We start from the raw sequence: 27,824 nt of genomic DNA, 5'->3' as shown, positions 1-27,824 counted from the left end.
TAAGGCCAGTGAGCCAGGTGGCTGGGGCTGGGAGCTGCTGTGGAATTCAGGGATCCTAAGCCCAGGCCTTATGGCCGCCCCCCCCCCCCCCCCATTTAACCAGAGCTCTTCCTGTCGCTCTGGCTGTGGGGGTAGGATAGGAAAGCCTGTGAGAGACCAGCTTGGAGTGCTGAGCACTGAGCTAACGGTCTGCCGATCAGAGGGACAAAGGAATGAACTAAGACCTTGACAAATGCTACCAATGAGGAAATCAAAGTAAACTTGCACACCCAGCTGGACAAGGGCTCAGCCTGGGCCATGGGCACCTCAAGTCAGGGAACCAATCTTCCCACACACGACCCACAGGAATAAGCCTGGAATGGGCCCCCACCTGTCCACAAGTGGGGGCTACACACCACCCAACACTGCTGAGCTCCCCACATGTCCCCTCACATTGCCTTCCTGATCCCACTCCCCAGAATGACACACATGGCTAACTGAGAGGCAGTTCCAGGAGACAGGACTGTGGTTTCATTCATCCTGAAGTGAATGAGTGAGTCCTGAGCAGGGCCCAACATGCCAACAGGTTGGTGCCCAGACCCCAGGGCTCCAGGCCTCCCTGGAGACAGAAAGCAGAATGGCCAGAGCAGGGCCAGCCCAGGATCTAAAGGGTCTGTAGCACAGAACAGGGTCTGGGAAGGGGGTGAGCAGGCGTGACACAGAGCAGGGCTCTGTGGGGCTCTCAGGGCCTGCCATAGAGGTAAGAGGGGGAGGGGGCTCTAGCTGACCCCCTAGGAATCCAGCAGAACCTGCCATAGGCCCACCTTGGACCAAACAGACTGAAACTGGGAGGTTAGGGTGTACAAGATTCTGAGATCACTGGTCATAAAATGTGGTTTCTGATTCCCACTCACTCCATTTATTCACCAATAAACAGTCACTGAATATTCTTGTTGGTGCTGGGGATATGGTCCTGAAGGAGAGACCAGGGGCTGCCTCAGGAACCCACAGTCTAGAGGGGACGTGATGAACAAGGGCATGACGATGGGCACACCTCTGGAGTTTTGTGACTTCCGGGCCTCGGCTTCCTCATTTGTATCATCAGGGGATAATAACAGTGCCTCCCTCAAAGAGTGAATTCCTTATCATAATAAAATAAAATAAAACAGCTTAAAGGGTTGTCAGTAGGGGAGTAGTTACGTCAGGTGTGGTGAGTCCACATATGTGGGACTTAAAAAGGAGCTTCCTTTCATGTATGAACATGGAAGATCACCACAGTGTCTATTAAAAGGAAAAAAGTCATACTTCCATTGTGATGCCAACAACACACACACACACACACACACACACACGTAAAACTCCTTCTCCATGAGCACAGGGAAAGGTCCAGAAGGCAGCACAAGCATATGATCCAGAAGATTAGAGATCATATGAGCTTAGCCCCTAGCAAGTTCTCTTTAAACATGAACCCCTATTATAATTTGGGGGAAAGGTTCCTATGTTCCCTGTTTTTAAGTTCAATTAGGGTGAGTGGGACATCTTATCTTACTCTTTTTAAAAAGCTAAATTTGGCACACTCCCCCTCTGGGGAGTACACCCCCACCATTCCCTTCTCCCTCTCCCTCCCCCTCAGGCATGCATCTCCTCCTCTGGGGGACCCCAGGAGACTTGTAACCAGGGGAGAAAGGGGCAGCAGCAGCAGCTCGTCCAGGGCTTGTCCCCTGACCCTATCTCCAAGGCCCCCTTCTCTCTGACTTCCCAGTGAGCCAAAGCAGCCAGTCCTAGGCTCTCCTGCTGCTCCTTCTATGCTAGGCTCTTCTTTGTTTCACTGTCCCCAGCTTTAATAAATGTACCCTCAAAGAAAGAGTGAGAAAGAAAGAGAAAGGAAGGGAGGGAGGGAGGGAGGGAGAGAGAGAGAGAGAGAGAGAAATAAGAAAGAAAGAAAGAAAGAGAGAGAGAGAGAGAGAGAGAGAGAGAGAGAGAGAGAGAGAGAGAGAGAGAAAGAAAGAAAGAAAGAAAGAAAGAAAGAAAGAAAGAAAGAAAGAAAGAAAGAAAGAAAGAAAGAAGGAAAGAAAGAAAGAAAGAGGGAGGGAGGGAGGGAGGGAGGGAGGGAGGGAGGGAGGGAGGGAGGGAGGGAAGGAGAAAGGCTAAATTTAAATGCATTCCTTGATTCTATGTCATCCTTGATGACCATTCTTCGTTTGTGAGTCACTGACCTGCAGAAGAACCGGGTCAAAAACAAAGAGGAGGGAACTGTTCTCCTTCCCTTGGTTTCTGGGTCTGAACGGTCCCCTAGGAATTTGCTCTGGGTATTTGAAAAGCACGTTTGTGCTATTTCCCATGTCAACATATGAATAATGGCAATAGGACCCACACATTACATGACCAATCTTTTCAACACCCTGAGAGGTGGGAGAAAACTGCCACCCAGAGAAATTCACTCACTTACTGAAGGTCACACAGTTAAGGAAGTAGAGGGGGACCTCAAACAACCAATCCCAGTCCCTACACACACACACACAGACACACACACACACACACAGACACACAGACACACACACACACACACACCCTCTATGGACAGTGTGCTGTTGTCATTTCCTGGTTACTGACTCTGAGGCACAATTATAATTAGCAAATGATCCATGCCACATGCTAAAAAATACCTAATGGCCCCAGGGGAAAGGATAGGGCCTAGTCACTAGTGGTTTACCTGCTGGTGTAACTAATAATCTACCAATAATTTGTTCTATTATAGGGTATGGCACTGACCAACTCAAACAGAGAAGGACTTAAAAATCCATAGGCCAAAATGTTCCCTATACTCAGCTCCTGATTCAGCAATGATGGGCCTGGCTCTGGTCACCTGCTGAAAATCCATTCTCATCTGGTTCCCAGGATAGCTCCGATATATCTTGCCCAGGGAGAGGAAAATGAAGACCAGGTGACTCAGGCAGCGTCCCAGCAGAAGAGCTGAGGAAAGCTAGCTGTGGGACTGAGGACACGTCCCTGAATGCCATACATTTCAGTGGAAGCACTGACGACAGGTCAGACTGAAGCAGAGGCTGGCTTGGGATGTGGAGGACATGCTGGGGTTTCACTGGCCAGAGACCAGGTTCTGGCAGAAGCTGGAGAAGGGATGGGGACAGAGCAGCCAGCCACACACTGACCTTAGCTAGGGGGGGTGACTTGGTTCCCCTCCTAGACCACTCCCTTTCCTCTCACTCTGAGACTGAACGGTCCAGTTCCTGCCCCTCACTCCCCTGGCTTCTCCTGACCACGCAGAGCAGGAAAGGTATCTGTTCCCTCCAGATTCCTCCAGCGCTCACTCTCTGCACATTTGGCCACTAACCACATGATGTTCCCCCCTGGCTATCTTTGATTCATTCATTCATTCAACAGATATTTGCTAAACAATGCTCTGTGCCAAACACTGGGAGCTGGGGACCCTGCAGTGGGTAGGACAGGCAGATCTCTGCCTTTATGAAGTTCACAGGCCAGTGTGGGAGGCAGAGAGAGAATAAATAATGTGAAGTTACAGATTGGGTAAGTGCTATGAAGGAAACAAACAGGGGGTTAAGAGACAGTGGGGCAGGGGAACGTCATGAAAGGCCTCTTTGAGGAGGTGACATTTAACTCATACTAAAATTCTAAAGGTTTCATATTTGCACCCTGTGGCTCCCAGCAGGTGCGAGGGCAGGGGTAAGTATGGCCCTCATGGCAAGGGCCGCTCTTCTACCTCAGCCAATGCCCCAAGACAGCGATAGGACTTGAGTGCCTGCCTTGGTGAAGAAAGGCCCCCACCTGACATGCCCTCAAGTAATCTGGCAGTGGCAGCCGCAGAACCCAAGGACAGCAGTCCCAGAAAGCACGTGACCCCACAGAGTTGTCTGTGGCTCAAGCCACAAAGCCCAGACCCTAGGACGCCAGTAACACAGTTGTACTGGATGTACCTGAACAAACCACAGCCTACAGGCACTTAGACCACTGTTGGGAAGCCTGCAGGTTGGTCTGGCCTGTCTGAAGGGAAAACTGACAATATCTGCCCAAATGTACAATGCATATATCCTCCACTCCAGCAAATTCCACCCCCTGGAATCTATCCTAAGGAAATACTGGCATATGTATACAAGAGTATGTGGAGGGATACCTAAGGCTCTTCCATTTATAGCAAAACAACCAGAAGCAACCTCAACGTCCATCAGTAGGGGGCCTATGTAGTCAGATACATCACGGTACATCCTAACCGTGGGACGCTGGAGACATTAAAAAAATGATTGCGAGATGAGATCATTAAGTGAAAAACAGCAATGTAGGATGTGATTTCTTTATATAAACAAAATAGCTCTTGTGTGTGCATATGTATGTAGAACTGTCTGTAAATGCACAAAGGTTGTTTGCAAATACACACCAGGCTGACTCTAGTGATCATAGCTGCACTGGGTGGGAAGGGATGGGGCCCCAGCCGATCTCTACGTTTCATTCCATATGCTTCTATTTTGACTTCTTTTCCCCAGCAATAATGAATTCATGTATTACTTGTATGATTAAAAATACATTTAAAAAGTAATTTTGTTTAAAACGGTAAAAGGCGCCCAGCCAGGCGTAGCTCAGCGGTTGAGCGTGGACCTAGGATCCAGGCGATTGAGGTTCAATTCCCGGTCAGGGCACATGCCCGGGTTGAGGGCTCGATCAATGACTCTCTCATCATTGATGTTTCTGTCTCTCTCTCTCCGTCTCCTTTCCTCTCTCTGAAATCAATACAGATATGTTTAAAAAATAAATAAATAAATAAATAAATAAATAAATAAATAAATAAATAAATAAATAAATAAAATTAAAAAGGTAAAAGGCAATGCCAAGAGTTCAGCCTGTTTTTTTGCAGTAGCTCAGTCATTAACACATTCCATCTACCTGGCTTGTGGTTCCCACCCCCAGGCCCATCCTCCTTTCCCAAGTGAGTTCCTCTTGCCCTCAATGGCAACCTGCTGAGATCTCCCATGCCGTTTACAGAGACCCTTGCTTCATAAAGGTGCCAAAGGCAGCACATAGAAAAGCTGTTATCTGGCAAGTTCCACAGGTGCTTCAGTCACTGCACCTGCGCTCTGGCCCACATCTGACACTCATGGCCTGACAACACGATGGGGGCTATTTCAGTGGCGCTCGCCAAGCTCCCAGAGTTCCAGGGCAGGCCCAATGCCCTCCTGTGCCAGTCATCACTTTCAAAGGAAAAGTAAGGGGATTTCGGCAAGACATAACAGCCTTCTGGATTCCTTCAAGGTACAGAGTTGAATCCTGCAGGACATACATAGGAGGAGTTGAGCATACATCATCAATAACTGCTGTGTGACAGAGCTGGTCCCACCCAGGCCACAGGGCCCTCTGTCACTCTTCCTGCTGTTCACAAATCAAGATAAATAGCTGGGCTGGACATCAATTGCCCAGAAATGTCCATGCAGGAAATACCAGACCTATCACTCAAAGCAAAAGCCCTAACTCCCTTCTTTCCCAGCAGCTAACCTTGGAGGCAACACTCCCCCTGGGGATTATTCAGTGCCATCATTAGTCTCTCAGCCAGCCCTACTTCCCTTCCAGCCCATTATGCACAGGAAACGCCTGGCAAATGAAATGTTAAATGGTAGAGCTGATTCCCACAGGACCTCCACAATGAGGACAGAGAACACACGCAGCACAATGGACAGGGACCTTGGAGAAGCTTGCTAGTCCACCTGCAACAGAATCTCTGGGAGAGCTTGTAAAAACTACAAATTTCTGACTCTGTTTTTCACATCTGCTGAGTCAAAATCTTTGGAAGTGGGATTAGAAAATCTGCTTTTTAATTTTTTTGACTATCAAAGTCATATAACGGTAACAGTCATAATATAATCATAGGACTTAAAACATATCAACATGAATCTACATTTTTAACAAGCCCTCCCCTCCCCCATGACTCTGATGCTGAAAACCACTGCTCGGCAGCACCAAGGGGGAGGCTTTCCCTGGGTCGGGGAGGGCCAGGGCTCCTTGCTGGGACTTCTCATTCAGTGATGCCCACGGCCTCCTCTCCCGCTACTCCCAACCATGCAATTTGCACTCCAGACTCACACAATAGCTAGACCCAACCATTTTTCATCTCCCTGTCTTTGCTCCTGCTGTCCTTGGAGCCTCTCTTCCTCTTGCCTCTGCCCTCCCCACCCTCACATGGTGCACTCACTCTCGGTGCCACAAAGCCCAGGCACTGTTATAGAAAGAGGGTGGCTTCAGAAATCTAGCCTTCCCTGAATTTTGTTCTTGGCTCATCCAATGACCTTGGGCAAGAGGCAACCTCTGTGAGCCTCGGTTCCCATTTGTAAAATAGGGGTAACACTATCTAACAGGCTTGCTATGAGAATTCAATGAGGCAATGGCTCAGCATGGAGCCCCATTAATGCCAGATGCAGTTTTCCCTGCCACACTCATGTCCCTATCTTCTCTATCACACCAGGAGCTACTTGAGCAGGGGAACTGCCCCTCATTCACATCCAAACCCCTAGTTTGCAGAACCCAGCTCAAACGTCTGAGGACACAAAATGAATCCTTGTCCTCATGCTGCCCTTAACTCTTACCTGCCCAACATTGAAGGTCAGTGTTATGGCGTAAAAGAAATTGGAGTTGGCACTTCCTGCGTAAATCCAGAGGTGCCACAGGACAGGGAAGAGCAGGGAGCAGACGATAATGATACAGCCGAGGACAAAGATGTTCCGCAGGACTGCAAAGACAGATGGTCACATTAGCCTGGTGCTGATGCTGTGACAGCCCCACAGGACACAGAGGCCCAGGGAGAGCCCAGTATAGCTCAAAGGCAGCACATCTCCCTCCCCTGCTACTCTGAGGCACTGGGGTGCCACCAGGGTGCCAACCTAAGACCCTTGAGTTAAGGGCTCCCTGTGCCCAAAGCCGGTGGGAGGTCCTTGTCTTGGACTCAGTACCTCCCCCTGTGGGCTGGCTGGCTACAGTTGGCAATGTCATGCATGCCTCTGGGCAATGGGCAGCAAGATACTGCCCTCTACCCCCAACCTCAGAGGGTCCAAGAGTAACTCCCTCCCTCTCCCCAAGCAGGGTGCTGACCAAATGGGATCATGGATGGAAAGGGCAGCATGAACCCATGGAAATTAGAGCCTCACAGTGAGTCTCTGTGGTGCTACAGCCCCAAGTCTTAGAAACACAGATTCCATTCTCCTTAATTCATATCCTAGGTCTCCTGTCTTGCTCTTCAAATGTCCCGCACTCCCCCCTCAAATTATTTACAAATCTTTTTGACACCCTCCCTATCACCCACCACCCCCAGAGGGAATGAGGAATCCCACCAGGAAGAAGCTCTCCGTGAAGCCCCAGGGAGGACCTCCTGTACAGCACTGTCCCTGGGCAGGCAGGTGAGCTCAGCTGGAGGGGAGGGCAGTGTGAGAGTGAGGCACAGACTCGCCTTCAAGAGACCTTGGTTGAAATTCCTGCTCTGCCAGCAAGTTTCCCTGAGTTTCTTCCCTATCCCTAAAACATGACTAAAATGCCAATTTCATAGGAGTGTTACATGGATTAAACAGGAAAGCCTGTGGAAAACCTGGCATGGATGGATTACTGTGTGCTTTCTATTTCTGCTATAACAAATTACCACGAATTTAGTAGCTTAAACAATATAACTTATTATCTCAGAGGCCAGAAGTCCAAAACGGGTCTCACAGGCTAAAAACCAAGGTACCTTCAGGGCTGCATTCCCTCTGGAGGCTCCAGGGGAAAATCCGTTCACTTGCCTTTGCAGCGGGTAGAGGCCGCCTGCGTTCCTGGCTCTTGACCCCCCTTCCATCTTCAACCAGCAATGTCAGATTAGGTCCTTCTCACATTGCATTACTCTGAACTCCTCTTTTGCTTCCCTCACCACTTCTTTGAAAAATAGACTTTAGTTTTTAGAGTAGTTGTAGGTTCTCAGCAAAACCGAGGAAAGTTCAGAGATTTCCCACATACCCCTGGCTTCCATCTCTCTTAAGGGCCTTTGTGATTACACTGGGCCCACTTGGTCATTCCAGGATACTTTCCCCTTCTGAAGGTCCTTTTGCCATGAACAGTGATATAATTACAGGTTTGGGGGATTATGATGTGAACATTGTAGTAGGAGTTGAGAAGGGGGCATTATTCTGCCTACTACACTGTGTTCTCCCCCTTTTAATTCAACAGGGGATATCTGACAGTAGGATTACATGCTATTTTTACTTATTTCTTTATACTTTATTTATTTTTAAATAAACTAATAAATATTATTTAAAATAAATTAAAAGAATATCTTTAAAAAAAATACACTTAGCACTGGGCCTGGTTAACAGCAGCCATTTAACGAATTGAACTTCCCTTCCCCAATCTGATCCTGACCTTTAGGAAATACTTTCTCCTAAGTCAGAGTTTTGGGAGATTGAAGAGATAGGAAAACTCCTGAACCTTAAGGCTGTTGCTATCAGCTGTACAAAGGCCTGGGTGAAATACTATTCTGGGGGTTTCATCAATTGGGAGGGAGACTGGATTATACACACGGTTCTCAAGTTCAGTTGCAAAATGAAATCATCTGGGGAAGCCCACCCAGACTAAGTAAATGAGAGTCTCTAGGGGTGGGGCCCAGGAAGCCAAACTAGTTTCTAAAAGCTTCCCCCGTGATTCCAATATGCAGCCACGGCTGTGATCTTACCAAAGAGGAGGCCCACAGCAGTCTGCAACAGACTCACTGTCACAGGGAGAATGATCTGGTCATGTAGCTCAGAGTTCTTGTTAAAGCCAAATGCTTTCAACATAAGGTTTGTTCTTATTGAGAAATGACAGGTGTTTTTTGTTGCTGGTTGTGGTGTTTGCTAAAATGTCCTCTCTTTTATGAAAGGGAGATGAATGGCTGGTAGTTGACTGTTTCAATGTCTTCAGCAAAATAAAAAGTTGGCAAGTCTGTCATCAGTTTTCTGAAATTTTAGTGGTCTGTGAAATCTCACAATTTAGAAACACTGGGCTGGAGGGCTTCCCAGGTTCTCTTTTCTGATCTTAAATTTCCATAATTCTGGGTTTTCAAAGCTGAGAGGCTCAAGTCTTTTTTTTTTTTAATATATCTTTATTGATTTCAAAGAGAGGAAGGGAGAGGGAGAGAGATGGAAACATCAATGATGAGAGAGTCATTGACCTGCTGCCTCCTACATGCCCCCTACTGGGGATCAGGCCCACAACCTGGGCATGTGCCCTGAACAGGAATTGAACCAAGATCTCCTGGGTCACAGGTCGATGCTCAACTGCTGAGCCACACTGGCAGGGCTAAAAAAGAGGTTGAAGTCTTGACTCAAGCTTTCCTGAGGCCCCTTATCCTCTCTCCCAGAAACAGGAAGTCTGGGAAAAGGAATGTGTGCACTAAAAATTATTATTGTTGTTATCATTATTAAGCAATGTTACAACCTCCAGAAATAACAAATCTATTTACCATTCTTCCACTTTGAAATCACTATTTACATTCTCAGTGTTCTTTCTGATCGTCTGGAAATTATTTTGCTGAAAAGAATATACACTATTCCTAAAAGAAAACTGTGCCCTGACAGCCCGGGTGGGTCTTTATTCCACACATCCAGCCGCTCTGGGTTTCAGATTAGGCAACAAGAAGGTGACCAAGTGCACAGAGACTGAGAGAAGCTCACATACAGTTCCTGGGTGCAGTCATGAAGAATTGCAGACACACATTCCCATGTGCCTGGAGGAAATGTCACCAGCACCCAGCTGGCTTCTGGCCTGTGGTGACCTTTGTAGGACTGGGGAGCTGCTCCTCACTCCTGCTGGCTGACAGGCCAGAGCAGATGCAGCTAGGGACCCGGGCACAGGACAGCTTGTTCCAGGCACCAGGAGGTGTCAGAGATGTCAGAGATGACCAGGGCCTAATGAGGCAGAAGGGTTCACCCTTCATCAGACCTGCTAGGCCAGACGGAATCAGGTTCCTTGCTACGTTCACTGGGCAGCTTATCCAATCTCTGGCTCCACTATCGACGAACTGAAACTTCAGGCAAGTCACTTTCCCTCTCTAAGCTTCAGGCATTCAGAAATAAAATTCCACTTGAAGAATCCAGTGCCATCGGGAGGGGCAAGGAGAAGATTTAGGGACTTCAAAGGTCATGGTGGTGTTCTTTCTTAAACTAGGTGCTAGATACATGGGAATTTATTGCATTATTCTTCTTCTTTATAACTTATATATATTGTTATTCAAAGAGAGGAAGGGAGAGGGAGAGAGATAGAAACATCAATGATGAGACAGTCATTGATCTGCTGCCTCCTGAGCAGATGCAGCTAGGGACCCGGGCATAGGACAGCTTGTTCCAGGCACCAGGAGGTGCCAGAGATTTGAATATATACTTTTTTTTTTTTAAATATATATTTATTGATTTCAGAGAGAGGAAAGGAGAGGGAGAGAGAGAGATAGAAACATCAATGATGAGAGTCATTGATCGAGCCCGCAACCCGGGCATGTGCCCTGACCAGGAATCGAACCCCGATTGCCTGTCCTAGGTCGACGCTCAACCGCTGAGCCACACCCGGCTGGGCTATATATATATTTTTTCAAAACAATATTATCAATATTCTTTTATCTTTATATGATAGTAAATAAAAACAAAATAAAACACACAAAATCCAGCCATTTGGTAACTGGCTCTTTCAGCTGGACTGCGGCAGTGGGCACAGGTTCTGCCAGCAGGCTGTTCCCTAACGCTGCAATTGCGTGTCCTATGACTCATCCTGGCCCAGGCACCACAGAGTCCTGGTGTCTAGTGCCTATACTACCGGAAGGGCTCATGGGCCTCTTCTCTCCACTGAGCAGGACAGGAAAACACAAAGGTGAATGTGTAAGCAGGCATGTTAGCACTGGTAACTAACGTTTAAACTGAATTCTTAACCACATTTAAAGTCTGAGTATCTTCAACCTAGGCTTGAAGACTTCTCAAAACTTCCACTCATAGGTTCTCAGGACCAGGCTGAAGACTCCCCTAGCTGGGTGTCATGATTCACAGTTGTCATCCCCAAATCAGACACTGCAAGGTGAGTACTCTCTGCTGCAGGTGCCGGCTCTGAGGGACAGCAGCCAACACTCTCTGCAGAGCCTTCAGAGAAGCTAAAATTGCCCAGCCAGCCAGCAACAGCATCTAACAGATCATCCTGGTTTCCAGAAACTCCATCCTTATTTTTTGTGCCTTATCACCCCAGAGACATAAAATAGCTTATTTCAAGTTTTGAAAAATATGTTTATTCAAATGACTCTGGCTACCAAGCCTGGAGCTTTGATCATGGAACTATGCAGAAGACCCCCCACCCCCACATAATTATTACTTCTGATAATAACTACAGTGTTATTTATATTTATACTTTCTTGAACTTAAAACACTCATGAAAGATATTCTCCCCATTTGACAGATGCAAAAATGGGGGGCTCAGAAAGGTTAAATGATTTGCTTAAAAACAGGTAGCTAGTAGTGGGAAAGCCAGGATTAAGACTCAAGTGAGTGGCTCCAGACTGTGCTTAGCACATTGGGATGAAAGATATTTACCTGAGGGAGAGATGCTCTGTGTGGGATAGAGAGCTAAGAAAAAAGTACTCTACTTTCAGGGAAAGAGGGTCAACTTCCCCAAGACCCACCTGTCATAAACAGGTATGCTCACGTTAGGTGGTCTTGTGGTTTGTCATTAGCCATGCTCTGCCAAGGGGCCCCAAGCTTTGATCCTGAGCCCTCTCGACTGGGTGATTCTTATCTGTGCAATGAGGATGTCACAGGCAGATGCCACTTCCTCCTCCCAGTCAGACAGGACTGGTCATCGCCCCACCAGGCCATCACTTGCAAGCCTAGCCCACCCACTCAGCTATTTACCTTGATCGCAGGCTCACTCTTAGAGGTAGGTTTCTTTTTGGCAGCAGGTCAGTTTCACTTCCTGGTTGACACCCAGACAGCCCCAAAACAACAACAAAGACTCACTTCCTCTGAAGCCTGCCATCGTGACACCATGCTATACACCCATTGTAGGCAAGGGAAGTTCAACAGCTCCCTTTCCATTCTGGTTTAGAGAATCAAGTGGTGCTAGGCCACTAACACTGCCTCTTTATTAGAGAGGTTTAAGAAACCCACCCACAAACATTTGCCAAGCTGTTCTGTGTGTCGGGTTTGATCCTGGGGGTTGGGGACACAGGCAAGTGAGTCATGAGCCTACAGAGCCTACAAATACTGAGAAGAAACCACACAAAGGGCTAAGAACCCAACAGAGGGGAACACTGAGAGCCTAGGAAACACAACTAGATCACCACGCAGTCATCTTCTGAGCAGATGATCAGAGCTTAAAGGGGTCTTCATGTAGGCAAGAAATCTAATGTTGCCCATCTGTCTTCTATGGACCTTTGGGTGCAGCTCTGAGAAATGGTTCAAAGCCCTAGGTCTAGCATTGCACTGTCCAATACAATAGCCTTCGCCACGTGTGGCTTTTTAAATGTAAATTAATATGAATTAAAAATTCAGTTTAGTCACACCAGTGGCTACTCTATTAGACCGTGCAGATATAGGGCATTTTCATCACCACAGAAAGTCCTATTGGGCAGTGTTGGCTAAAGACTCACAGATCTGGATTCCAATGCCAGCCTTCCACTAACCAGACACATGACTTTGAATAATTGGCCCTACCTTTCTGTACCTCTGTTTTCTCATCTGCAAAATGGGGATACTTTCCTCAAAGGCTGGTGTGAAGACAACATGAGCTCATGCATGTAATACTCTTAGAATCACAGTGGCCAGGTACTTAGTAAGTACTCAATAAATGGTAGTTATTTTCATTTTTATCACTATTCCATAGCACCTAGGAGGCAGGTACTGTGCCAGGTGTTACTGCCTCTCTTCTGGTGCTGCTGGCACAGCAGATGCCCATCAAATGTCCATCAATTCCTTTTTCCCTGGCTGTTTTATCTGGGGGCCAGGCTGACACATATCTGCCATCAGAGGATTAGAGGAAGGAATACTCACATCTGTAGAGATGGTTCCACACGGGGAAGAAGGCCATGTAGAGGGCCACATCCCCCACTGTTGGGTAGGACTTGAAGATGGAGATGATGGCAATCTGGATGAACATGAAGAAGATAGGATGCTCCCTGGGGTAGGGCAGGAAAGAGAGACATACAGAGATCAGTCAGGAACCAGGCCCACCTGAGATTCCTGACTCTATCCCTCAAATCCAAAAATACTCTCCAGGGTACTTTAGGCAAGGGCTGGCTCCACTACCCACAAGACATTGGGGCCAGGCCAAGTAGCAGAGCGAAAACTGTAAGGACCCAGAGATGCCCAGAGGTGGTGAGGAGGGCCCAGCAAACACTAGAGAAAGAGCCCACAGAGACATTTCCCAACAACCTCCCACAACCAGCTCCAGGCCTCCCCCCAGGAGCCACCAAGGAAAAAACACAAATGAAGTCAGAGGTTCTTTATTACTGGGCTTAAAAGACTGCTTGTCACAGTGTAATTAGGCAGCCTCCCTTGCCAGAGGCCCCCCTGACAACTGGACCCAGGACAGGAAGTGCTTCCTTGCTGATGCTTTTTCTCTGACAATTGGGTCAGTGGGGTCTATAGACCCTTAGCTACATGAGCTATTTTCCAGAAAGAGAACTGAGAGCTGTGCAGCTTTTCAGCTCTTAAGGGCTCGAACTGGATGGAGTTTTTGTTACCTTAAACTAACAACAAAATGGTTACCATTCCCCGAACCCTTGCTCTGCTAAGTTCTGTGCCAGGCCCTTTTCTTGCAACATTGCATGTGTGATCCTCACTACACCTCAACTGCCCCTCGAGGCAGGCAATGCTGTCACCCACACTGTGCAGATGAGGAAATCAGGCTCAGAGAAGGTGAGTTAGTTAGTAAGCGAAGGAGCTGTTTGTCTTCAGAACTCCAAAGCACCACACTGTTCTCCTGAGTGCCTGGCACGATGACAGCTCTGATCAGGGAGGGCGGGGAACAGCTCAATCTCCAGGGCTCCTCCATGAGCTCACCACATGCAAAAGGGAGGCAAACACAAAGAGGCCAAATCTACACCCTGGTCAGCTGCATCTAAACAACCTGCACATAGCCTACATCTGCACAGTTCCTGGATGCCCAGCTCAGGCAGGTTTTCTTCAGAGGTTAATGACATTCCTGTCTTGCAGGTCAAAGGTCAGGATGACTCAATGGGTGTAAATCTGAGATATGACAAACATGAAAATTTGATAAACATGTACACACCCAAACACTCCAGTCCTTCTACAAGTAAATGCCTCAGAAACTCAGCTTGGCAAAGTCACGCAGTCCTGTAGCTTCTAAGGGTTCAGCTAGCTCAGTGAGCATCTTCCTAAAGACCATCCAAATCACTGGCTTTGGGCTTTTTAGGTAGGTGGTAACAGCTGCAACATTTCTATGAAAAGGCCAGTGAAAATGTAGTGCCAAAAAGCATGGAGACCAGAACCTCCTGCAACACTGCCTGGGGACAGGTGGCTTGAAGAGCCCTGTTCCCACAAAGCTGGCACTGGAAGCAAACTGCAGGGAGCTTCATATCCGGGCATGGCAGGGTAGCAGTGGGGGAGGTCAGGGATCTTCATATCCTTTGTCCCCAAAACTCTGAGGCCTTGGTGACTAGGAGGTGAGGGGGAGGGTGTCACATGATGTGGCCTTTCACAATCTGACAGTGAAAGCTACTGGAGAGCTAGCTATATAGACAAGAGCAAGGAAAGGTGCTCTGGGCTCCCTGCTTCTCTCAGCCCAGTGGCCGGGCCTGACAAGAACAAGGGCAGGGAACGTGGAGAGCAGACAGCTGGAGAGCTTGCCTGGGGCAAGGCTGCCAGAGTTCTGGAGCCTCCCAGGCCAAGGAAGGATGGATTCCTGTCATATGCCAGGCCAAGGCTGTCATGAGAAGGAAACATCAGCTCTGAGCTTTTACAGAATGGGAGCCATGTGCATTGGTTTACTGGCCATGAAGAACAGCAGAAAGATTAGAGACCTCAAGCTCTTAAAATCTGAATCAAACTCTCTCCTGGCTTCCCTGGACCATCAGGCATATCTGTACCTGTTTTCCCTTCTTTGAAGCTAGGATTACAGAACCATTTTCGGGGGCTACTACAAATGATCTCTCTTAGATCAGGGGGCTGAGCACAGATTCTGGAGCCAGACGAATAGGAGTGTGAATCCCAGTTCCACTGCATACTAGCTATGTGACTCTGGGAAAAATCATTCCACTTCTTTGAATGTCAATTTCCTCAACTATAAAATGGGAGTGATGATAAAATGATGCCTACGTCCAAGAGCTACTGGAAAGGTTAGGAGTGAATACACTTCAGAAAACCTAGAAAAATGCCTGAGATGGAGCTGGGCTCAGCATATGTTAACTCTCTCATACTGCAGAAGAGAGCTCCACAGGCAACCCTTTTGAGGGGAATTGATCAGAAGATTAAACAGAGCTGGAGGTGGCCAGATTCCCAACTAACACATCCTGAGTTCCCTTGGGCAAACTGTCACTGGACTGCCGACACAGGACACCCAACAAGATTCACTTTTTCCAAAGACAAACCCCCACAACTCCAACCTTTGCTCTTATCCAAAACAGTGAGTGAACTCAGCAGCAGTATGGGCTCGAGTACCCCAGAGTGAGGCCAGGAGAAGAATTAAGGAGCTCCTTCCAGCCTGTACTCATGTGTGACTATATTGCTGGCCCTGGGTACTGGCACTCAGGGTGATAGAGGGCAGGGTTCCCTGGGCAAAGATGGCATAAATCTGACAGCTGATGCTCCCAGTGTGAAGGGCATCTGCAAGGCTACAAATGATTCTGTGAACAAAGCAGCAGCAGGTCCAACCACTTACTTCAGCTTTATGGCTAAGGGGATGGTGTAGAAGAAGACGTTGATCTGAAACACACACACAAAGAAGAGACTGAAGTGCTCAAACATCTCCGCAAAGAAGTACCAAAAAAGACCAATGTTTGGAGTGAGATCTGGAACAGAAAGTCTGGAGTGCAGAAAACAAAGGGAGAGAAAAAAAAAAGAGCAAAGTTATAAATGGTCTGCTTTGACCTGGTTTTCTCCTAAAGACTTTGATAACTACTGGGACGCCAAGGATGACTTTGTCTCCACAGAGACCAGGATGTGAGAGGCTCTCTAGGCACCCTGGATATAGGTAATTAACAAAAACTAGAGAATGACAACCTATAATAAATATTAGCTGAGCCAAACTCTGGCATGCATCAAAGATATGAAATGAGGCAGGGATTCATGCTAGAAGTCAAAAGACCAGCCCTTATTTTACTGCCAAATTTAAAATTAGGAGAAACTCAGTACTGTAACAAAAGAGGAATGGGTTTTACATAAATAATATCTATTTTGGGGCATTCCAAAGACTGGCCTAGAGAAGCAAGCTCAAAGATCCTGCTCCTCCCCATTCCTGCTCAGCATCCCCCCAGCAGGACCACAGCGTGAGCACCTGCCACTGCAGTGAGACTTCTAGGGGCTGACGAACCATCAGCAGGTTCTGGCGAGCCATACCAGACCTCATCAGAGAAGTAAGGGTTTAACTGGAAAACTTTTTATTGTGTTATATCAGATAAAAATGGGCTGCAATTCTGGCTCTTCTAAAAATTTACATTATATTTTTTATTTGAAAAAATATGGAGTTGAAACTGATGCCAATTCACAATTTCAAAAGGGGAACAAATGGAGCATGAAGGACAAATAGATTTTACTAACACAGGCTTCCACCCAGGGCAAGGCTTTGTCTTCTGCTGTAACTACAGTTCCTTATCTGTGAAATGAGGTAAAGAACACAATCTGTGGCCCAGCAGAAAACCAAGAAAAGCTTTTCACTTCTATCCAAGGAGTTACAAATTCCTATTCAAGGTATAGCATGAAGAGCTGAAATTACTAAAATCATTGTTATGCTCAGTCAGGATTTAACACAAATTAGTAGTCCAGAATCCCAAAGGAGAATCTGCCACTCCAGATACCTCCCCAACCCTGACAGGTTTAAGTGTCTATCACCTCACTGGGCTGTGAGCCCCTCGAAGCTTGGGCAGTGGCTACCCTCTTCAGCATACCATACAGAGAGCATTTGGAAATGTCTGCATAATTCTTACTGCAGACCCATTTTGATTTTCTCTAAAAAGTTTGACACATAAGAGGTGGCTTTATTTTAAAAAGACCCTCTTGCAGTAGAGGAATACATCCATTCCTCTTTGGGACTGAACCAAAACCTTCTAGGCAGAGGCTGGTAGTCACTTTGGATGTCCCTAGAGTGCTCTTTAGTCTCATAGATCAAACATATGTTCTAGACCAGTGGTTCTCTACGTGTGTGCCCTGGAGCAGCAGATCAGTATCACCTGAAAACTTGTTAGAAATGCAAATTCTTGGTCCCTACCTCAGACTTACTTAAATCCTCTAATGGTGGAAGGTAATTCTGATGCACACTACAGTTTGAAGACCACTGTGGTCACTCGTACTCTGACTCCAGCTGGAACTGTGAAAACCAAATTAGCTTCCAGAGTTTTCTACTGAGGTCATTACTTACATGAAGCCGTAGACTGCAGGGATGAAATCCCAGGAGCTGAGAAGGAAGAAGGAGAGGCAAAGGATTACCACTAGGCTTCCCACGTACATCACGGCATACTCCCAAGAGAAGATCCAGAAGGCTTTGCTCTTCACTTTCACAGGTATGTACTGCCGCTAGGAGAGAAGCAACACAGTACATTCAGGGAGGTTGAGAACAGAGGGCAGTTATCAGCTTAAACTTCAAGATCCATCCTGCAAAACACAGGAAATAAAAAGGTTGAAAAATCAAAGGATTGAAAAGATACTCTAGGTAAACACTAACCAAAAAGAAAACTAGTTTGGTTATACTGTTACCAGGTAAAATAAACTTTAATGTAAAATGGATTAGAGAGAGAAAGATATTCCATAATGACAGAAGGTTCAAGTCATTAGAAAGATACAACAGTTCCAAATTTGTATGTACCTAAAAACACAGTTGTCAAAATATATAGAACAGACATGGATAGAGCTGCAAAGGAAAAACAGACAAATCTGTCATCAGTGGGTAACTGAATAGATGAAACAAAAACCAGTAACAAGGAGCACATACAAGTAGCCTACCTAATAAATTTGATCTGAGATCTTATAAAACATAATACTTATATAGAACAGTACACCTAATAACTGGAGAACTTACATTTATTTTAAGCATTTGGGGGCATTTATACAAAATTTTCACATACCTAAATCAGGCCATAAAGCAATATCAACAAATTTCAAGGAGTCTGTTTCATACAGACACAATTCTGTGACCATAATGCAATTAATCAAAATTATTAATGAAAGGATAACCTAAAAATACCTTAGGAAGCCCGGCTGGGCGTGGCTCAGTGATTGAGCATCAACCTAGGATCCAAGAGATAGTGGTTTGATTCCTGGTCAGGGGTTTGATCCCCAGTCGGGGGCCTGCAGGAGGCAGCCGATCAATGACTCTCTCATCATTGATGTTTCTATCTCTCTCTCCCTCTCCCTTCCTCTCTCTGAAATCAATACAGATTTAAAAAAAAAACCCTTAGGAAAATTTTAAACCCTTTTCCAAATAACTCAGCAGTCAAATAAGTGATAATAGAAAATTTTGATGTTAGAAATAGTTATGAAAATACCTCATATCACTATTTGTGTAATGTAGATAAAAGAGTACTCTCAGGGGAAAATAGAGCCTTATAAACCTATATTTGAATAGATGGGCCGAAAACGTATAAGCTAAACATCCATTTCAAGACATTAGAAAAAGAATAATAGAATTAACCCCCAAAGGAGGAAGGAAATAATAAAGGTAAAAGTTAGAATTTGATGAAATAGAAAACAAAGTCACAATGTAAGGAAGTAACAAAGCCAAAAGCCAGCTCTTAGAAATGACTAATGAAACTGATGAAACTCTGATAAAATTGATCAAGAAAAAAGAGAGATCAAATAAACAACATTAGGGACAACAACGGTGCATCAGTGTTAAGAAATAAAATTTAAGCTCAGCCAGTGTGGCTCAGTGGTCGAGCATCAACCCATGAACCAAGAGGTTGCTGGTTCCTGATCAAGGCTCATACCCTGGGTTGCAGGTTTGACCCTGACAAGGGGGGTGCAGGAGGAAGCCAATCAATGTTGATGTTTCTTTCTCATTGATGTTTCTATCACTCTCTCCCTTCCTCTCTCTCTAAAATCAATAAAAACATATTTAAATAAAATTTAAAAACTTATGGCAATGTGTTTAAAAACTGAGGCAAAATGGACATATTCTATGAAAAACATAAACAATTTAAATGTTTCAATTAAAACACCAGTGTCATACAAAATAAATAAAAGGTGATGAAAGGAGATGACAATGAAATGTAATAATTTATCCTTGATTGGATCCTGAACCCACCTCTCTCCAAAAGTGCTCTAAAGGCCATGTGAATATTTCAGAATTTCAATTTGGAGAGTATGTAATAGATACTATGAATCTATGTTAAATTCAACTTTTTGGGTGTGCTAATAGTATTGTGGTTATGTAGAAAAATGCTCCAGTTCTTAAGAGTTACCTGCTGAGCCCTGGCCGGTGTTCCTCAGTGGTTAGAGCATCGGCCCACACACCAAAGGGTCTCGGGTTTGATTCCTGGTCAAGGGCTCATACCTGGGTTGCAGGTTTGATCCTGCATACAGGATGCAACCAATTGATTTGTCTCTTCACATGGATGTTTCTCTCTCTCTCTCTTGCTCTCTTTCTCTGTGTCCTCTGCTTCCTCTCTCCTTCCCCCTTCCACTCTCTTTAAAAATCAAGGGAAAACTATCCTCAGGTGAGGATTAACAAAAAAAGACAAAGAGCTGCTGAGTATTTAGGGTTGATATATCTTATTGTCTGTAACCTTCCTGACAATAAGTCAGGGAAAACAGAGAAAAGAATTGATATATCTACATTAAGATACAGAAAATGTGGCAAAATGATAACGGGGGAGTGTACATAAAAGATATTTATTATTCTAGTCTTTCAACTGATCTGAAAGCATCAAATAAAAAATTAGGAAAAAAACTAATTCGAGAAGAAACAAAAAATTTTGAATGGCCTATAACCATTTAAGAAACTGAATTAGTAATGAAAAACTTTCCCATAAAGAAAAAAGCAGGCCCAGCCGTTTTATAGGAAAGTGCTACCAACATACAAGAAACAGATGATTGTAATCTTCACAGCAAATAACATAAGCTTGATACCAAAATCACTTAACCAACACAAATGCAAAAATGCTAAATGAAATATTGTCTAATATAATTCAGCAACCCATGAAAAAGATCATGATAAAGTTGTGTTATGACTAGGTTGAGTTTATTCCAAAATTTCAAGGTTAGTTCAACATAAGAAAAGCTATTAATATATATATATATATATATATATATATATATATATATATATATATCACAAACAGCTTAAAGAAATCATATTAGTATCTAGATATATGCAACAACTACTTATGATAAAAACAACAACAAAAAAATTCAGTGAGGTGGCAGGGTAAAAAATTAACACACAAATAGCCTTCAAATGCACAAATAATAAACAATTAGAGGACACAATGGTAGAGAGAACCACATTAATAATAACACCAAGGAAAATAAAACTTAGATTTAAATGTAACAGGAAATGTGCAAGACCTATTCAAGGAAAATTTTAAAGCAATCCTGAAAGACATTAAAGTCAACTTGGACCAATGGACAGACATCTCCTGCTCTTGTTTAGAATGATTCTAAACAAGAATCGTTATAAATATGTCAGTTCTCCTTAAATTAATTTATAAATTCAATGCAAAATGCAATCCCAATAAAAATGCCAACTAGCTACTTTATGGAATTATACAAGACGATTTTGAAGTTCCTATGGAAAAACAAACATGCAAGAATAGCTAGGAAAACAGTGATAAGGAAATATCACAAAATGTTGACTAGCCCTAGCAGACGTTAAAATACACTATAAAACCTCTACAATTAAAACAGCATAATACTGGCACCTAAACAGACAAAAGGACTAGTAGAACACAACACAAAGTCCAGCATTAGACCAAAATACTGATAGAAATTTAGTATATGACAAAGGTGGCGTATCACTGGGGTAGAGACGGACTATTTAATAAGTGGTGCCAGGATAACTTAGGTAACCACTTGGAAAAAGATAAAATTAAAACTATATCTCATACTATTGTTGTAATAAACTCAAAATGCATTAGGATTTAAATATTTTTTTAAATGAAACCATGAAATGCTAGAAAAAGCATGGTAAATTTGTCTTTAACCATGATGTAGAGGAAAGCTCAAATTCCAGAGGCAATAGAAGACTGATTAAATTTGATTACATTACATGAAAAGTTCTACGCAACAAAATGGCCATAAATAAAATGAGAACATATGTCCACACAAAAACTTATACACAAATGTTCATAGCAGCACTATTCATAATAGCCTAAAAGTCGAAACAACCCAAGTACCTATCAACTGGTGAATGAATAAATAAAACATAGCAAACCATACAACAGAACAGTGTTCGGCAATAAAAAGGAATGCAGCGCTAATAATACAGGCTACAATAGAGATGAACCAGAAAACCTCATGCTAAGTGAAAGAAAAGACCATGAATTGTGTGATTCCATTTGCATGAGATGTGCAGGACAGGAAAATCTATAAAGACAGAAGGCAGAACAGGGCTGGAGGTGAGAGGGGCACTGAGGAAAACAGAGTGACTGCTAATGGGTATGGGGTTTTTGGGTAATAAAAATGTTGTAGAGTTGACTGGTGATGGCTGCAAACTCTGTGAATACACTAAAAATAATTAAACTGTACACTTTAAATAGGTAAATTGTATGGTATATAATCATATCTTGATAAAAAATAAAAGCTGTTAAAAGAAAAAAACTATAAACAAAGTCAAAAGACAACTGAAAAACCAGAAAAAATATTTTCTTTTTTTTCTTTTTCTTTTTAATATATCTTTATTGATTTCAGAGAGAGGAAAGGAGAAGGAGAGAGACAGAAACATCAATGATGAGAGAGTCATTGATCGAGCCCACAACCCGGGCATGTGCCCTGACCAGGAATCGAACCCTGATCGCCTGGATCCTAGGTCTATGCTCAACCTCTGAGCCACGCCCGGCAGGGCAGAAAAAATATTTTCAAAGAGTTTAATGCTCTTAATATAGAAAGAATTCTTAAAAATTGAGAGAAAAAGGACCTATATCCAATAGAAAACTGAGGGGGAGGGGAAATGAACAGATAATCCACAAATATGAAAAAAAATTTCAAACTCACTTATATTTAGAGCAATGCAAATTAAGACATTTAGATATCATTTCTTATGATTAGAGTGTCAAAAATTTCTTAATGTAATGACATTCTGTTAGAGAGCCTATGGGATTGGTGGGAATAGAAAATTTGTACACGCCTTCTGGAGGGAAATGTGAAAAGATCTGACAAAACTACATCTGTACTTATCTTTGAAGTCAGTTATTCTACTTCTAGAAATCTAACCTCGAAGATATACCTTCAACAATACGAAAGTACACATACATAATGTTATTCATTGAAGCATACATTGTAATTGCAGAATATTGGAAGCAATCTAAATTCCCATACACTGGAGAGAAGTTAACACACAATGAAGTACTATGCAGCTGTAAAAAAAAAAAAAAAAGAATAAGGAATATCTCTGTTTCAATAATTTCCAGGAAATAATGTTAAGTGAAAAAAGCGAAGCACAAAAGAGTATCTAGAGCATGCTATCCTTTATGTAAGAAAGGAGAGGATGTAAGAGAGTATGCGTGTGTCCTGGCCGGTGTGGCCCGGTTGGTTGGAGCATCATTCCATGCACTGGAAGGTCACGGGTTTGATTCCCAGTCAGGGCACATAACTTGGTTGTGGGTTTGATCCCGGTCGGCGGAGGGCATATGGGAGGCAACTGATTGATGTTTCTCTCTCACATCAGTGCTTCTCTCTCTCTCTCTCTCTAAAAAATAAAAAAATAAAAATAAAAGAAAAGATATATGTATCTGTTCATTTGTGCAAAAGTAACACAGGAAAGATAAACCAGAAACTAAAGAAAATAATTACTTGGGGTGACAGGGGAGTAGAGAGCAAAGAGCAGGATGGCAGGGATGAGGGCCAAATAACTCTCCGAATACACCTTTTTAAAGAATATACAGAATACAATCTATTTCCACATGTGGTTTGTATCACAAAATTAAGACTGGAGCACTCAGAGCAGAAGCATATCTTAGTCATTCCTTGACTCTGAGCTGGACAAGGCCTGAATCAACCTGATTTGACCTCCTCAAATGTCCCCACTGGGAAATTTTTATCGCGGGGCTGGGGAGTTCTGCTCGTAAAAAACATGAACATACTGAGAATTTTGAGCAATAAATCAATCTAACAGTTGAAATGAAGACGAGGTTGTGACATTGTCAGAACTACAGTCCAAGTAAAAGCAGGTGTAATGAAGATCAGACAACGTGAGTCACAGCTGAGCTACACACGCTTGCCTGGAGACACCAGCGGGCTAGGAGAGCAGAGATTTTTGTCTCACTTCCTTGTGGGTCTGGAACACTGTCAGTCTTAGAGTTGCTCAATATATCTTTTTGTATAGCTGACTCTTAGAAGCACAGTAATATTTCAAACCCCCAAAATAAACAACTAAAATCAACCAGGATATGAGGGAATCCAAAATGAACATAAACAGTAATAAATGAACCTAACTGTATCACAAATCAATAACACAACCACACCGAAGGGTCCCACGGGGGTAGAAAATAACTAAACTAACGACTAAGAGAACAGTACCTTGAAGGAATGTTGTAAGGCTAAAGACAAAAAGAACTACATATAAAGCTTTTAATCAAGTTAGTAAGTGTATTTCCTATGGGGTATTTCTCACAGCAATTCTAGAACTACTTTATATGCATACTAGAACTGAACAAACAAGAAAATACATCGCAGATAATGAAAGCTAGGTTTCTCGCTGTAAGAGAAAGAAGTTATAAGGGAAAGGGAGAGACTAAAGCGAGCCCTGCGGTGCTGGGCTGGAATCATAGGTATGAGTATAAACAGAATGGCAAAGAACTGTACGTGTGGATGTGTCGGTTAGTATGCATAACTTCATAGCTCTGTCTGCTCGAAGCAATGATTCCCTAATCACAATAAGCATACCCAAAACCATTGGTTTCTAAATAACATTCTCCACTAAAGGAACCAAGAGTCCTTGAAGAATACCGCTTTCAGGGCTGGGCAAGGAAAATACAAGATGGACCTGGAACATCTTGTGGCACCAGAAAAAAGGGAAGTCAAGGCTCAAAAACAGTCAGGGCGTGTCCAAAGAACACAGGAGCCACTCTGGAGGAGCTCTTCATGGTCGAAGCTAGAAAATATGAGCAATTAAGCTAACAATAGCATTCAGGTTTTTTTGAGGTGAAATTCATGTAACATGCATTTAACCATTTTAAAGTGTGCAGTCTGGTGACTATTTTGGTCATGTCTAACTCACAGGTTTTGTAACAGTGGCCTTGAGAGAAGTTTGAGGTGGGTGGTCTCACCACAAAGAAAGCAAGCTCCAGAGCAGAAAGCTGTTTTGTTTTGTGTTGTCCTTCATCTCTGCTAATGACATTTAAAAAGAAACAGGGCGGGAAGTGAGAAAGAGCCCTGGAGAACCGAGTCAGGAAGGCTGCTCAAAGCAGCTCTCTGAGGAGAGTCCTAAGCACAAACGCAGGAGATGAGGTCTCACTCTGAAAACCCCATTAGCAACCCCAAAATTCTGGTTTGCTACCACATTCTCAGTGCTTACTGGATCTACAGTGTCACTGTCAATGTTTAAGCGGGAATGATTTTTTTTCCTAGCAAATCTGTGATTATAAAATGTGCACTATATTTTAGGTATAATTTTTGTTTTTAAGACTTGGTCTTGGGAGTCAGGCTTATTTTGGGAAACAAAGCCCTGAAAATATAAAGTAATGAAGAATATTTACTGAATCTACTTATAAAAACTGAATTTGCACTTATTTCAGGACTACTCCTGTTACATAAAGTGAGGAACACCTGAAATTCTTAAAAAAAACCTCAAGGAGCTTGTCCAGGCGTGGCTTAGCGGTTAAGCGTCGACCTAGGATCCAGGAGATCGGGGTTCGATTCCCGGTCAGGGCACATGCCCGGGTTGCGGGCTGCAGCTGATCAATGACTCTCTCATCATTGATGTTTCTAGCTCTCTCTCTCCCTCTCCTTTCCTTTCTCTGAAATCAATAAAGATATATTTAAAAAAAAAAACCCTCAAGGAATCCTTTGATGGCTTGTTATTTACAAACCCTAGAGCCAAGCTTAATTTACAAGTCCAGACTGCAAATTTCGCGGCAAACAGATGAGGATTCATTTTACCCAACTCTTGCTCAATGCGAATGATAACTGAAAATAAAAAGTATGTAAGTAGAAGAGTTGAAAGAATGGTGCTTAAATGTTCTGATCAATTTTTAAACCTTTTTATTTTAAAATAAAATACAGAAAGTCACATAAAACAAATATATAGGTCAGTGAATGATTGTAAGGCAAACATCCATCCTTACAACTACTACCTGGGTCTAGAGAAAGACATTTTCAGTGACTCCCCAAGTCTCCCTCTGTATCTTGTCCCACCACAATCTCCTCTTCCCTCCAAAGTAACCACATTTATCCTAGCCTTTATAGTAAAGAATATCACTTTCTTGCCTTTCTTTATGGTTTCCACCTAAATGTGCATCCCTTTACCCTATAGTTTATTTAGTCTTGGCCATTTTTTAAAAATCTGATTCAATTTTTAAGTCTCTTTTAATATATAGGTCCTCTACCCCACCCTACTCCCATCCATGGCTTTTTTTTCCTTCCTTACAATTCATCTGTTGAAGTATCTGGGGCATTTAACCTATGGAATGCCCTACAGTCTGTTTTTTTGCTAATTGCATACTTTGTCTTCAGTATTTCTTACAAATTGGCAGCTGGATCCAGAGGCTTGATCAATTTTTGATTTGATACCTTTGGCAAAACTTTGGTAGTGGTATGTTCTTTCATCAGGAGGCATGATTTTTGTGTGTCTGTGTTTTTTATGTTAGTAGCTCTTAATACTCAATGCCTAGATCAACTAGGGTTGCAGAATTATTCTATCCTACCATTTTGCTTCCATTTGTAAGCTGGAATAATTTCATAAGAGATGCTTCCTCTTACCTACTATATGGTTACCTAGTGATACAGAAAAGGCAGGATAAATGCTTAAATTTTTTCCTTTTACTTATCCAGTTTTCAAGATAATTAATTTGTTCCCTGTCAGTTCTCTTAATTTGACCAATTAGGTTTGCTTTTAAATATTATTATAAATTTAAATATATTTACAGGTTTCGATCCATTGCAATTCTTTTTCTAATGCTCAAATTGCCCACCTTTGGTGAGTGGGAGCCTCTCCAAGTTGCATCCTGAGTCCTTTTGAGATGATCCCAGCAGCCAGCCCTTGATAGCTTCCTTGATATCTTGTATCACAATGTTCCAGGATCATCCTGTATGTTACTTGCCCTATACCTACAATGAGCCATCTCTCAGAAGCCTTGGTTTCTTTTAACGAGTAAATGGCATTTTAAGATCACAATCTGGGCCCCAAGGATGCTCACTGATACTGGGTAGGTCACTGTTCCTAGACACACATTCAAATACCTACAGGGACCAGGCAGGTGACAAATGAAAAGAGATGAAGCATATGGGACTGTGGTAAAATGAAGACAGTATGTTTTTTCTAAAGGAGACAGATCACCCGGCCTGTGTGGCTCCGCGGTTGAGCATCGTTCTAGGATCCAGATCGTGGTTCAATTCCTGGTCGGGGCACATGCCCAGGTTGTGGGCTTGATCAATGACTCTCTCATCATTGATGTTTCAGTTGTCTCTCCCTCTCCCTTCCTCTCTCTGAAATCAATAAAGATATATTTTAAAGGAGATAGATCTTCAAGTTTTGCAAAAGAAGCCGGAAATACAAATTTTTGACATGAATTTTTAAAACATTGACAACTAATTTAAAAAAACTAAACAGTAGGGTCAAATAAAGCATATCCATGGGTCAGATGTGGGCCTTGGGCTATGTGTACTCTCGACCTGAAAATTTTAACCCATAGTTATATCCCCCAAATCACATTGTTGCTAATATATAAAAATATTTTGGTTAGTAAGAGGATCCTTAGACTGCTTCAGGTAAAACCACACTATAATAAGAAAGGGGAGAAATGTATAATTATCTCCCTCTCCCCAACTCTCTAAATCACTAGGGAGAAAAGCTTTTTCTAAACAGAAATAATTTCCCTTCGAGGATAATGTTGTGAAAAGAAAAATCAGTTATCAGAATAAACTCAAAGAAACACTTTAAATAAGGTCTTAACAAAAGAAATTCTTCCAAAGCACTAATTCAAAAATATATATGCAACCCTATGTTCACTGCAGTGTTATTTATAACAGCCAAGTTATGGAAGCAATCCAAGTGCCCATCAATAGATAAGTAGATAAAAAAGTTGTGGTACATATATACAATGGAATATTACTCAGCCATAAAAAGAATGAAATCTTGCCCAGCCGGGTGTGGCTCAGCGGTTGAGCGTCGAACTAGGACCCAGGAGATCAGGGTTCGATTCCCGGTCAGAGCACATGCACGGGTTGAGGGGTGCAGCCGATCAATGACTCTCTCATCATTGATGTTTCTATCTCTCTCCCTCCCTCTCCCTTTCTCTCTGAAATCAATAAAGA

At 43.4% G+C, this 27,824-nt stretch overlaps 1 protein-coding gene across 1 annotated transcript in view; it reads right to left on the bottom strand.

Moving 5' to 3' along the window:
- PIGU (phosphatidylinositol glycan anchor biosynthesis class U) overlaps positions 1 to 27,824 on the bottom strand; it is a 77,811-nt gene that overhangs the window by 6,168 nt on the left and 43,819 nt on the right. The window contains exons 8-11 of the mRNA XM_087818782.1: positions 17,560 to 17,714; positions 15,865 to 16,008; positions 13,017 to 13,141; positions 6,585 to 6,727 (exon numbers count right to left, since the gene is read on the bottom strand). Coding sequence (XP_087674908.1) covers positions 6,585 to 6,727; positions 13,017 to 13,141; positions 15,865 to 16,008; positions 17,560 to 17,714 — 567 coding nt within the window. The remainder of the gene's footprint in view (positions 1 to 6,584; positions 6,728 to 13,016; positions 13,142 to 15,864; positions 16,009 to 17,559; positions 17,715 to 27,824) is intronic.

This window comes from Miniopterus natalensis, chromosome 7, assembly GCF_054644295.1.
Source record: "Miniopterus natalensis isolate mMinNat1 chromosome 7, mMinNat1.hap1, whole genome shotgun sequence".
Taxonomy (NCBI): domain Eukaryota; kingdom Metazoa; phylum Chordata; class Mammalia; order Chiroptera; family Miniopteridae; genus Miniopterus; species Miniopterus natalensis.
The sequence above is the reverse complement of the archived record's forward strand: the minus strand, read 5'-3'. Positions and strand labels throughout refer to the sequence as shown.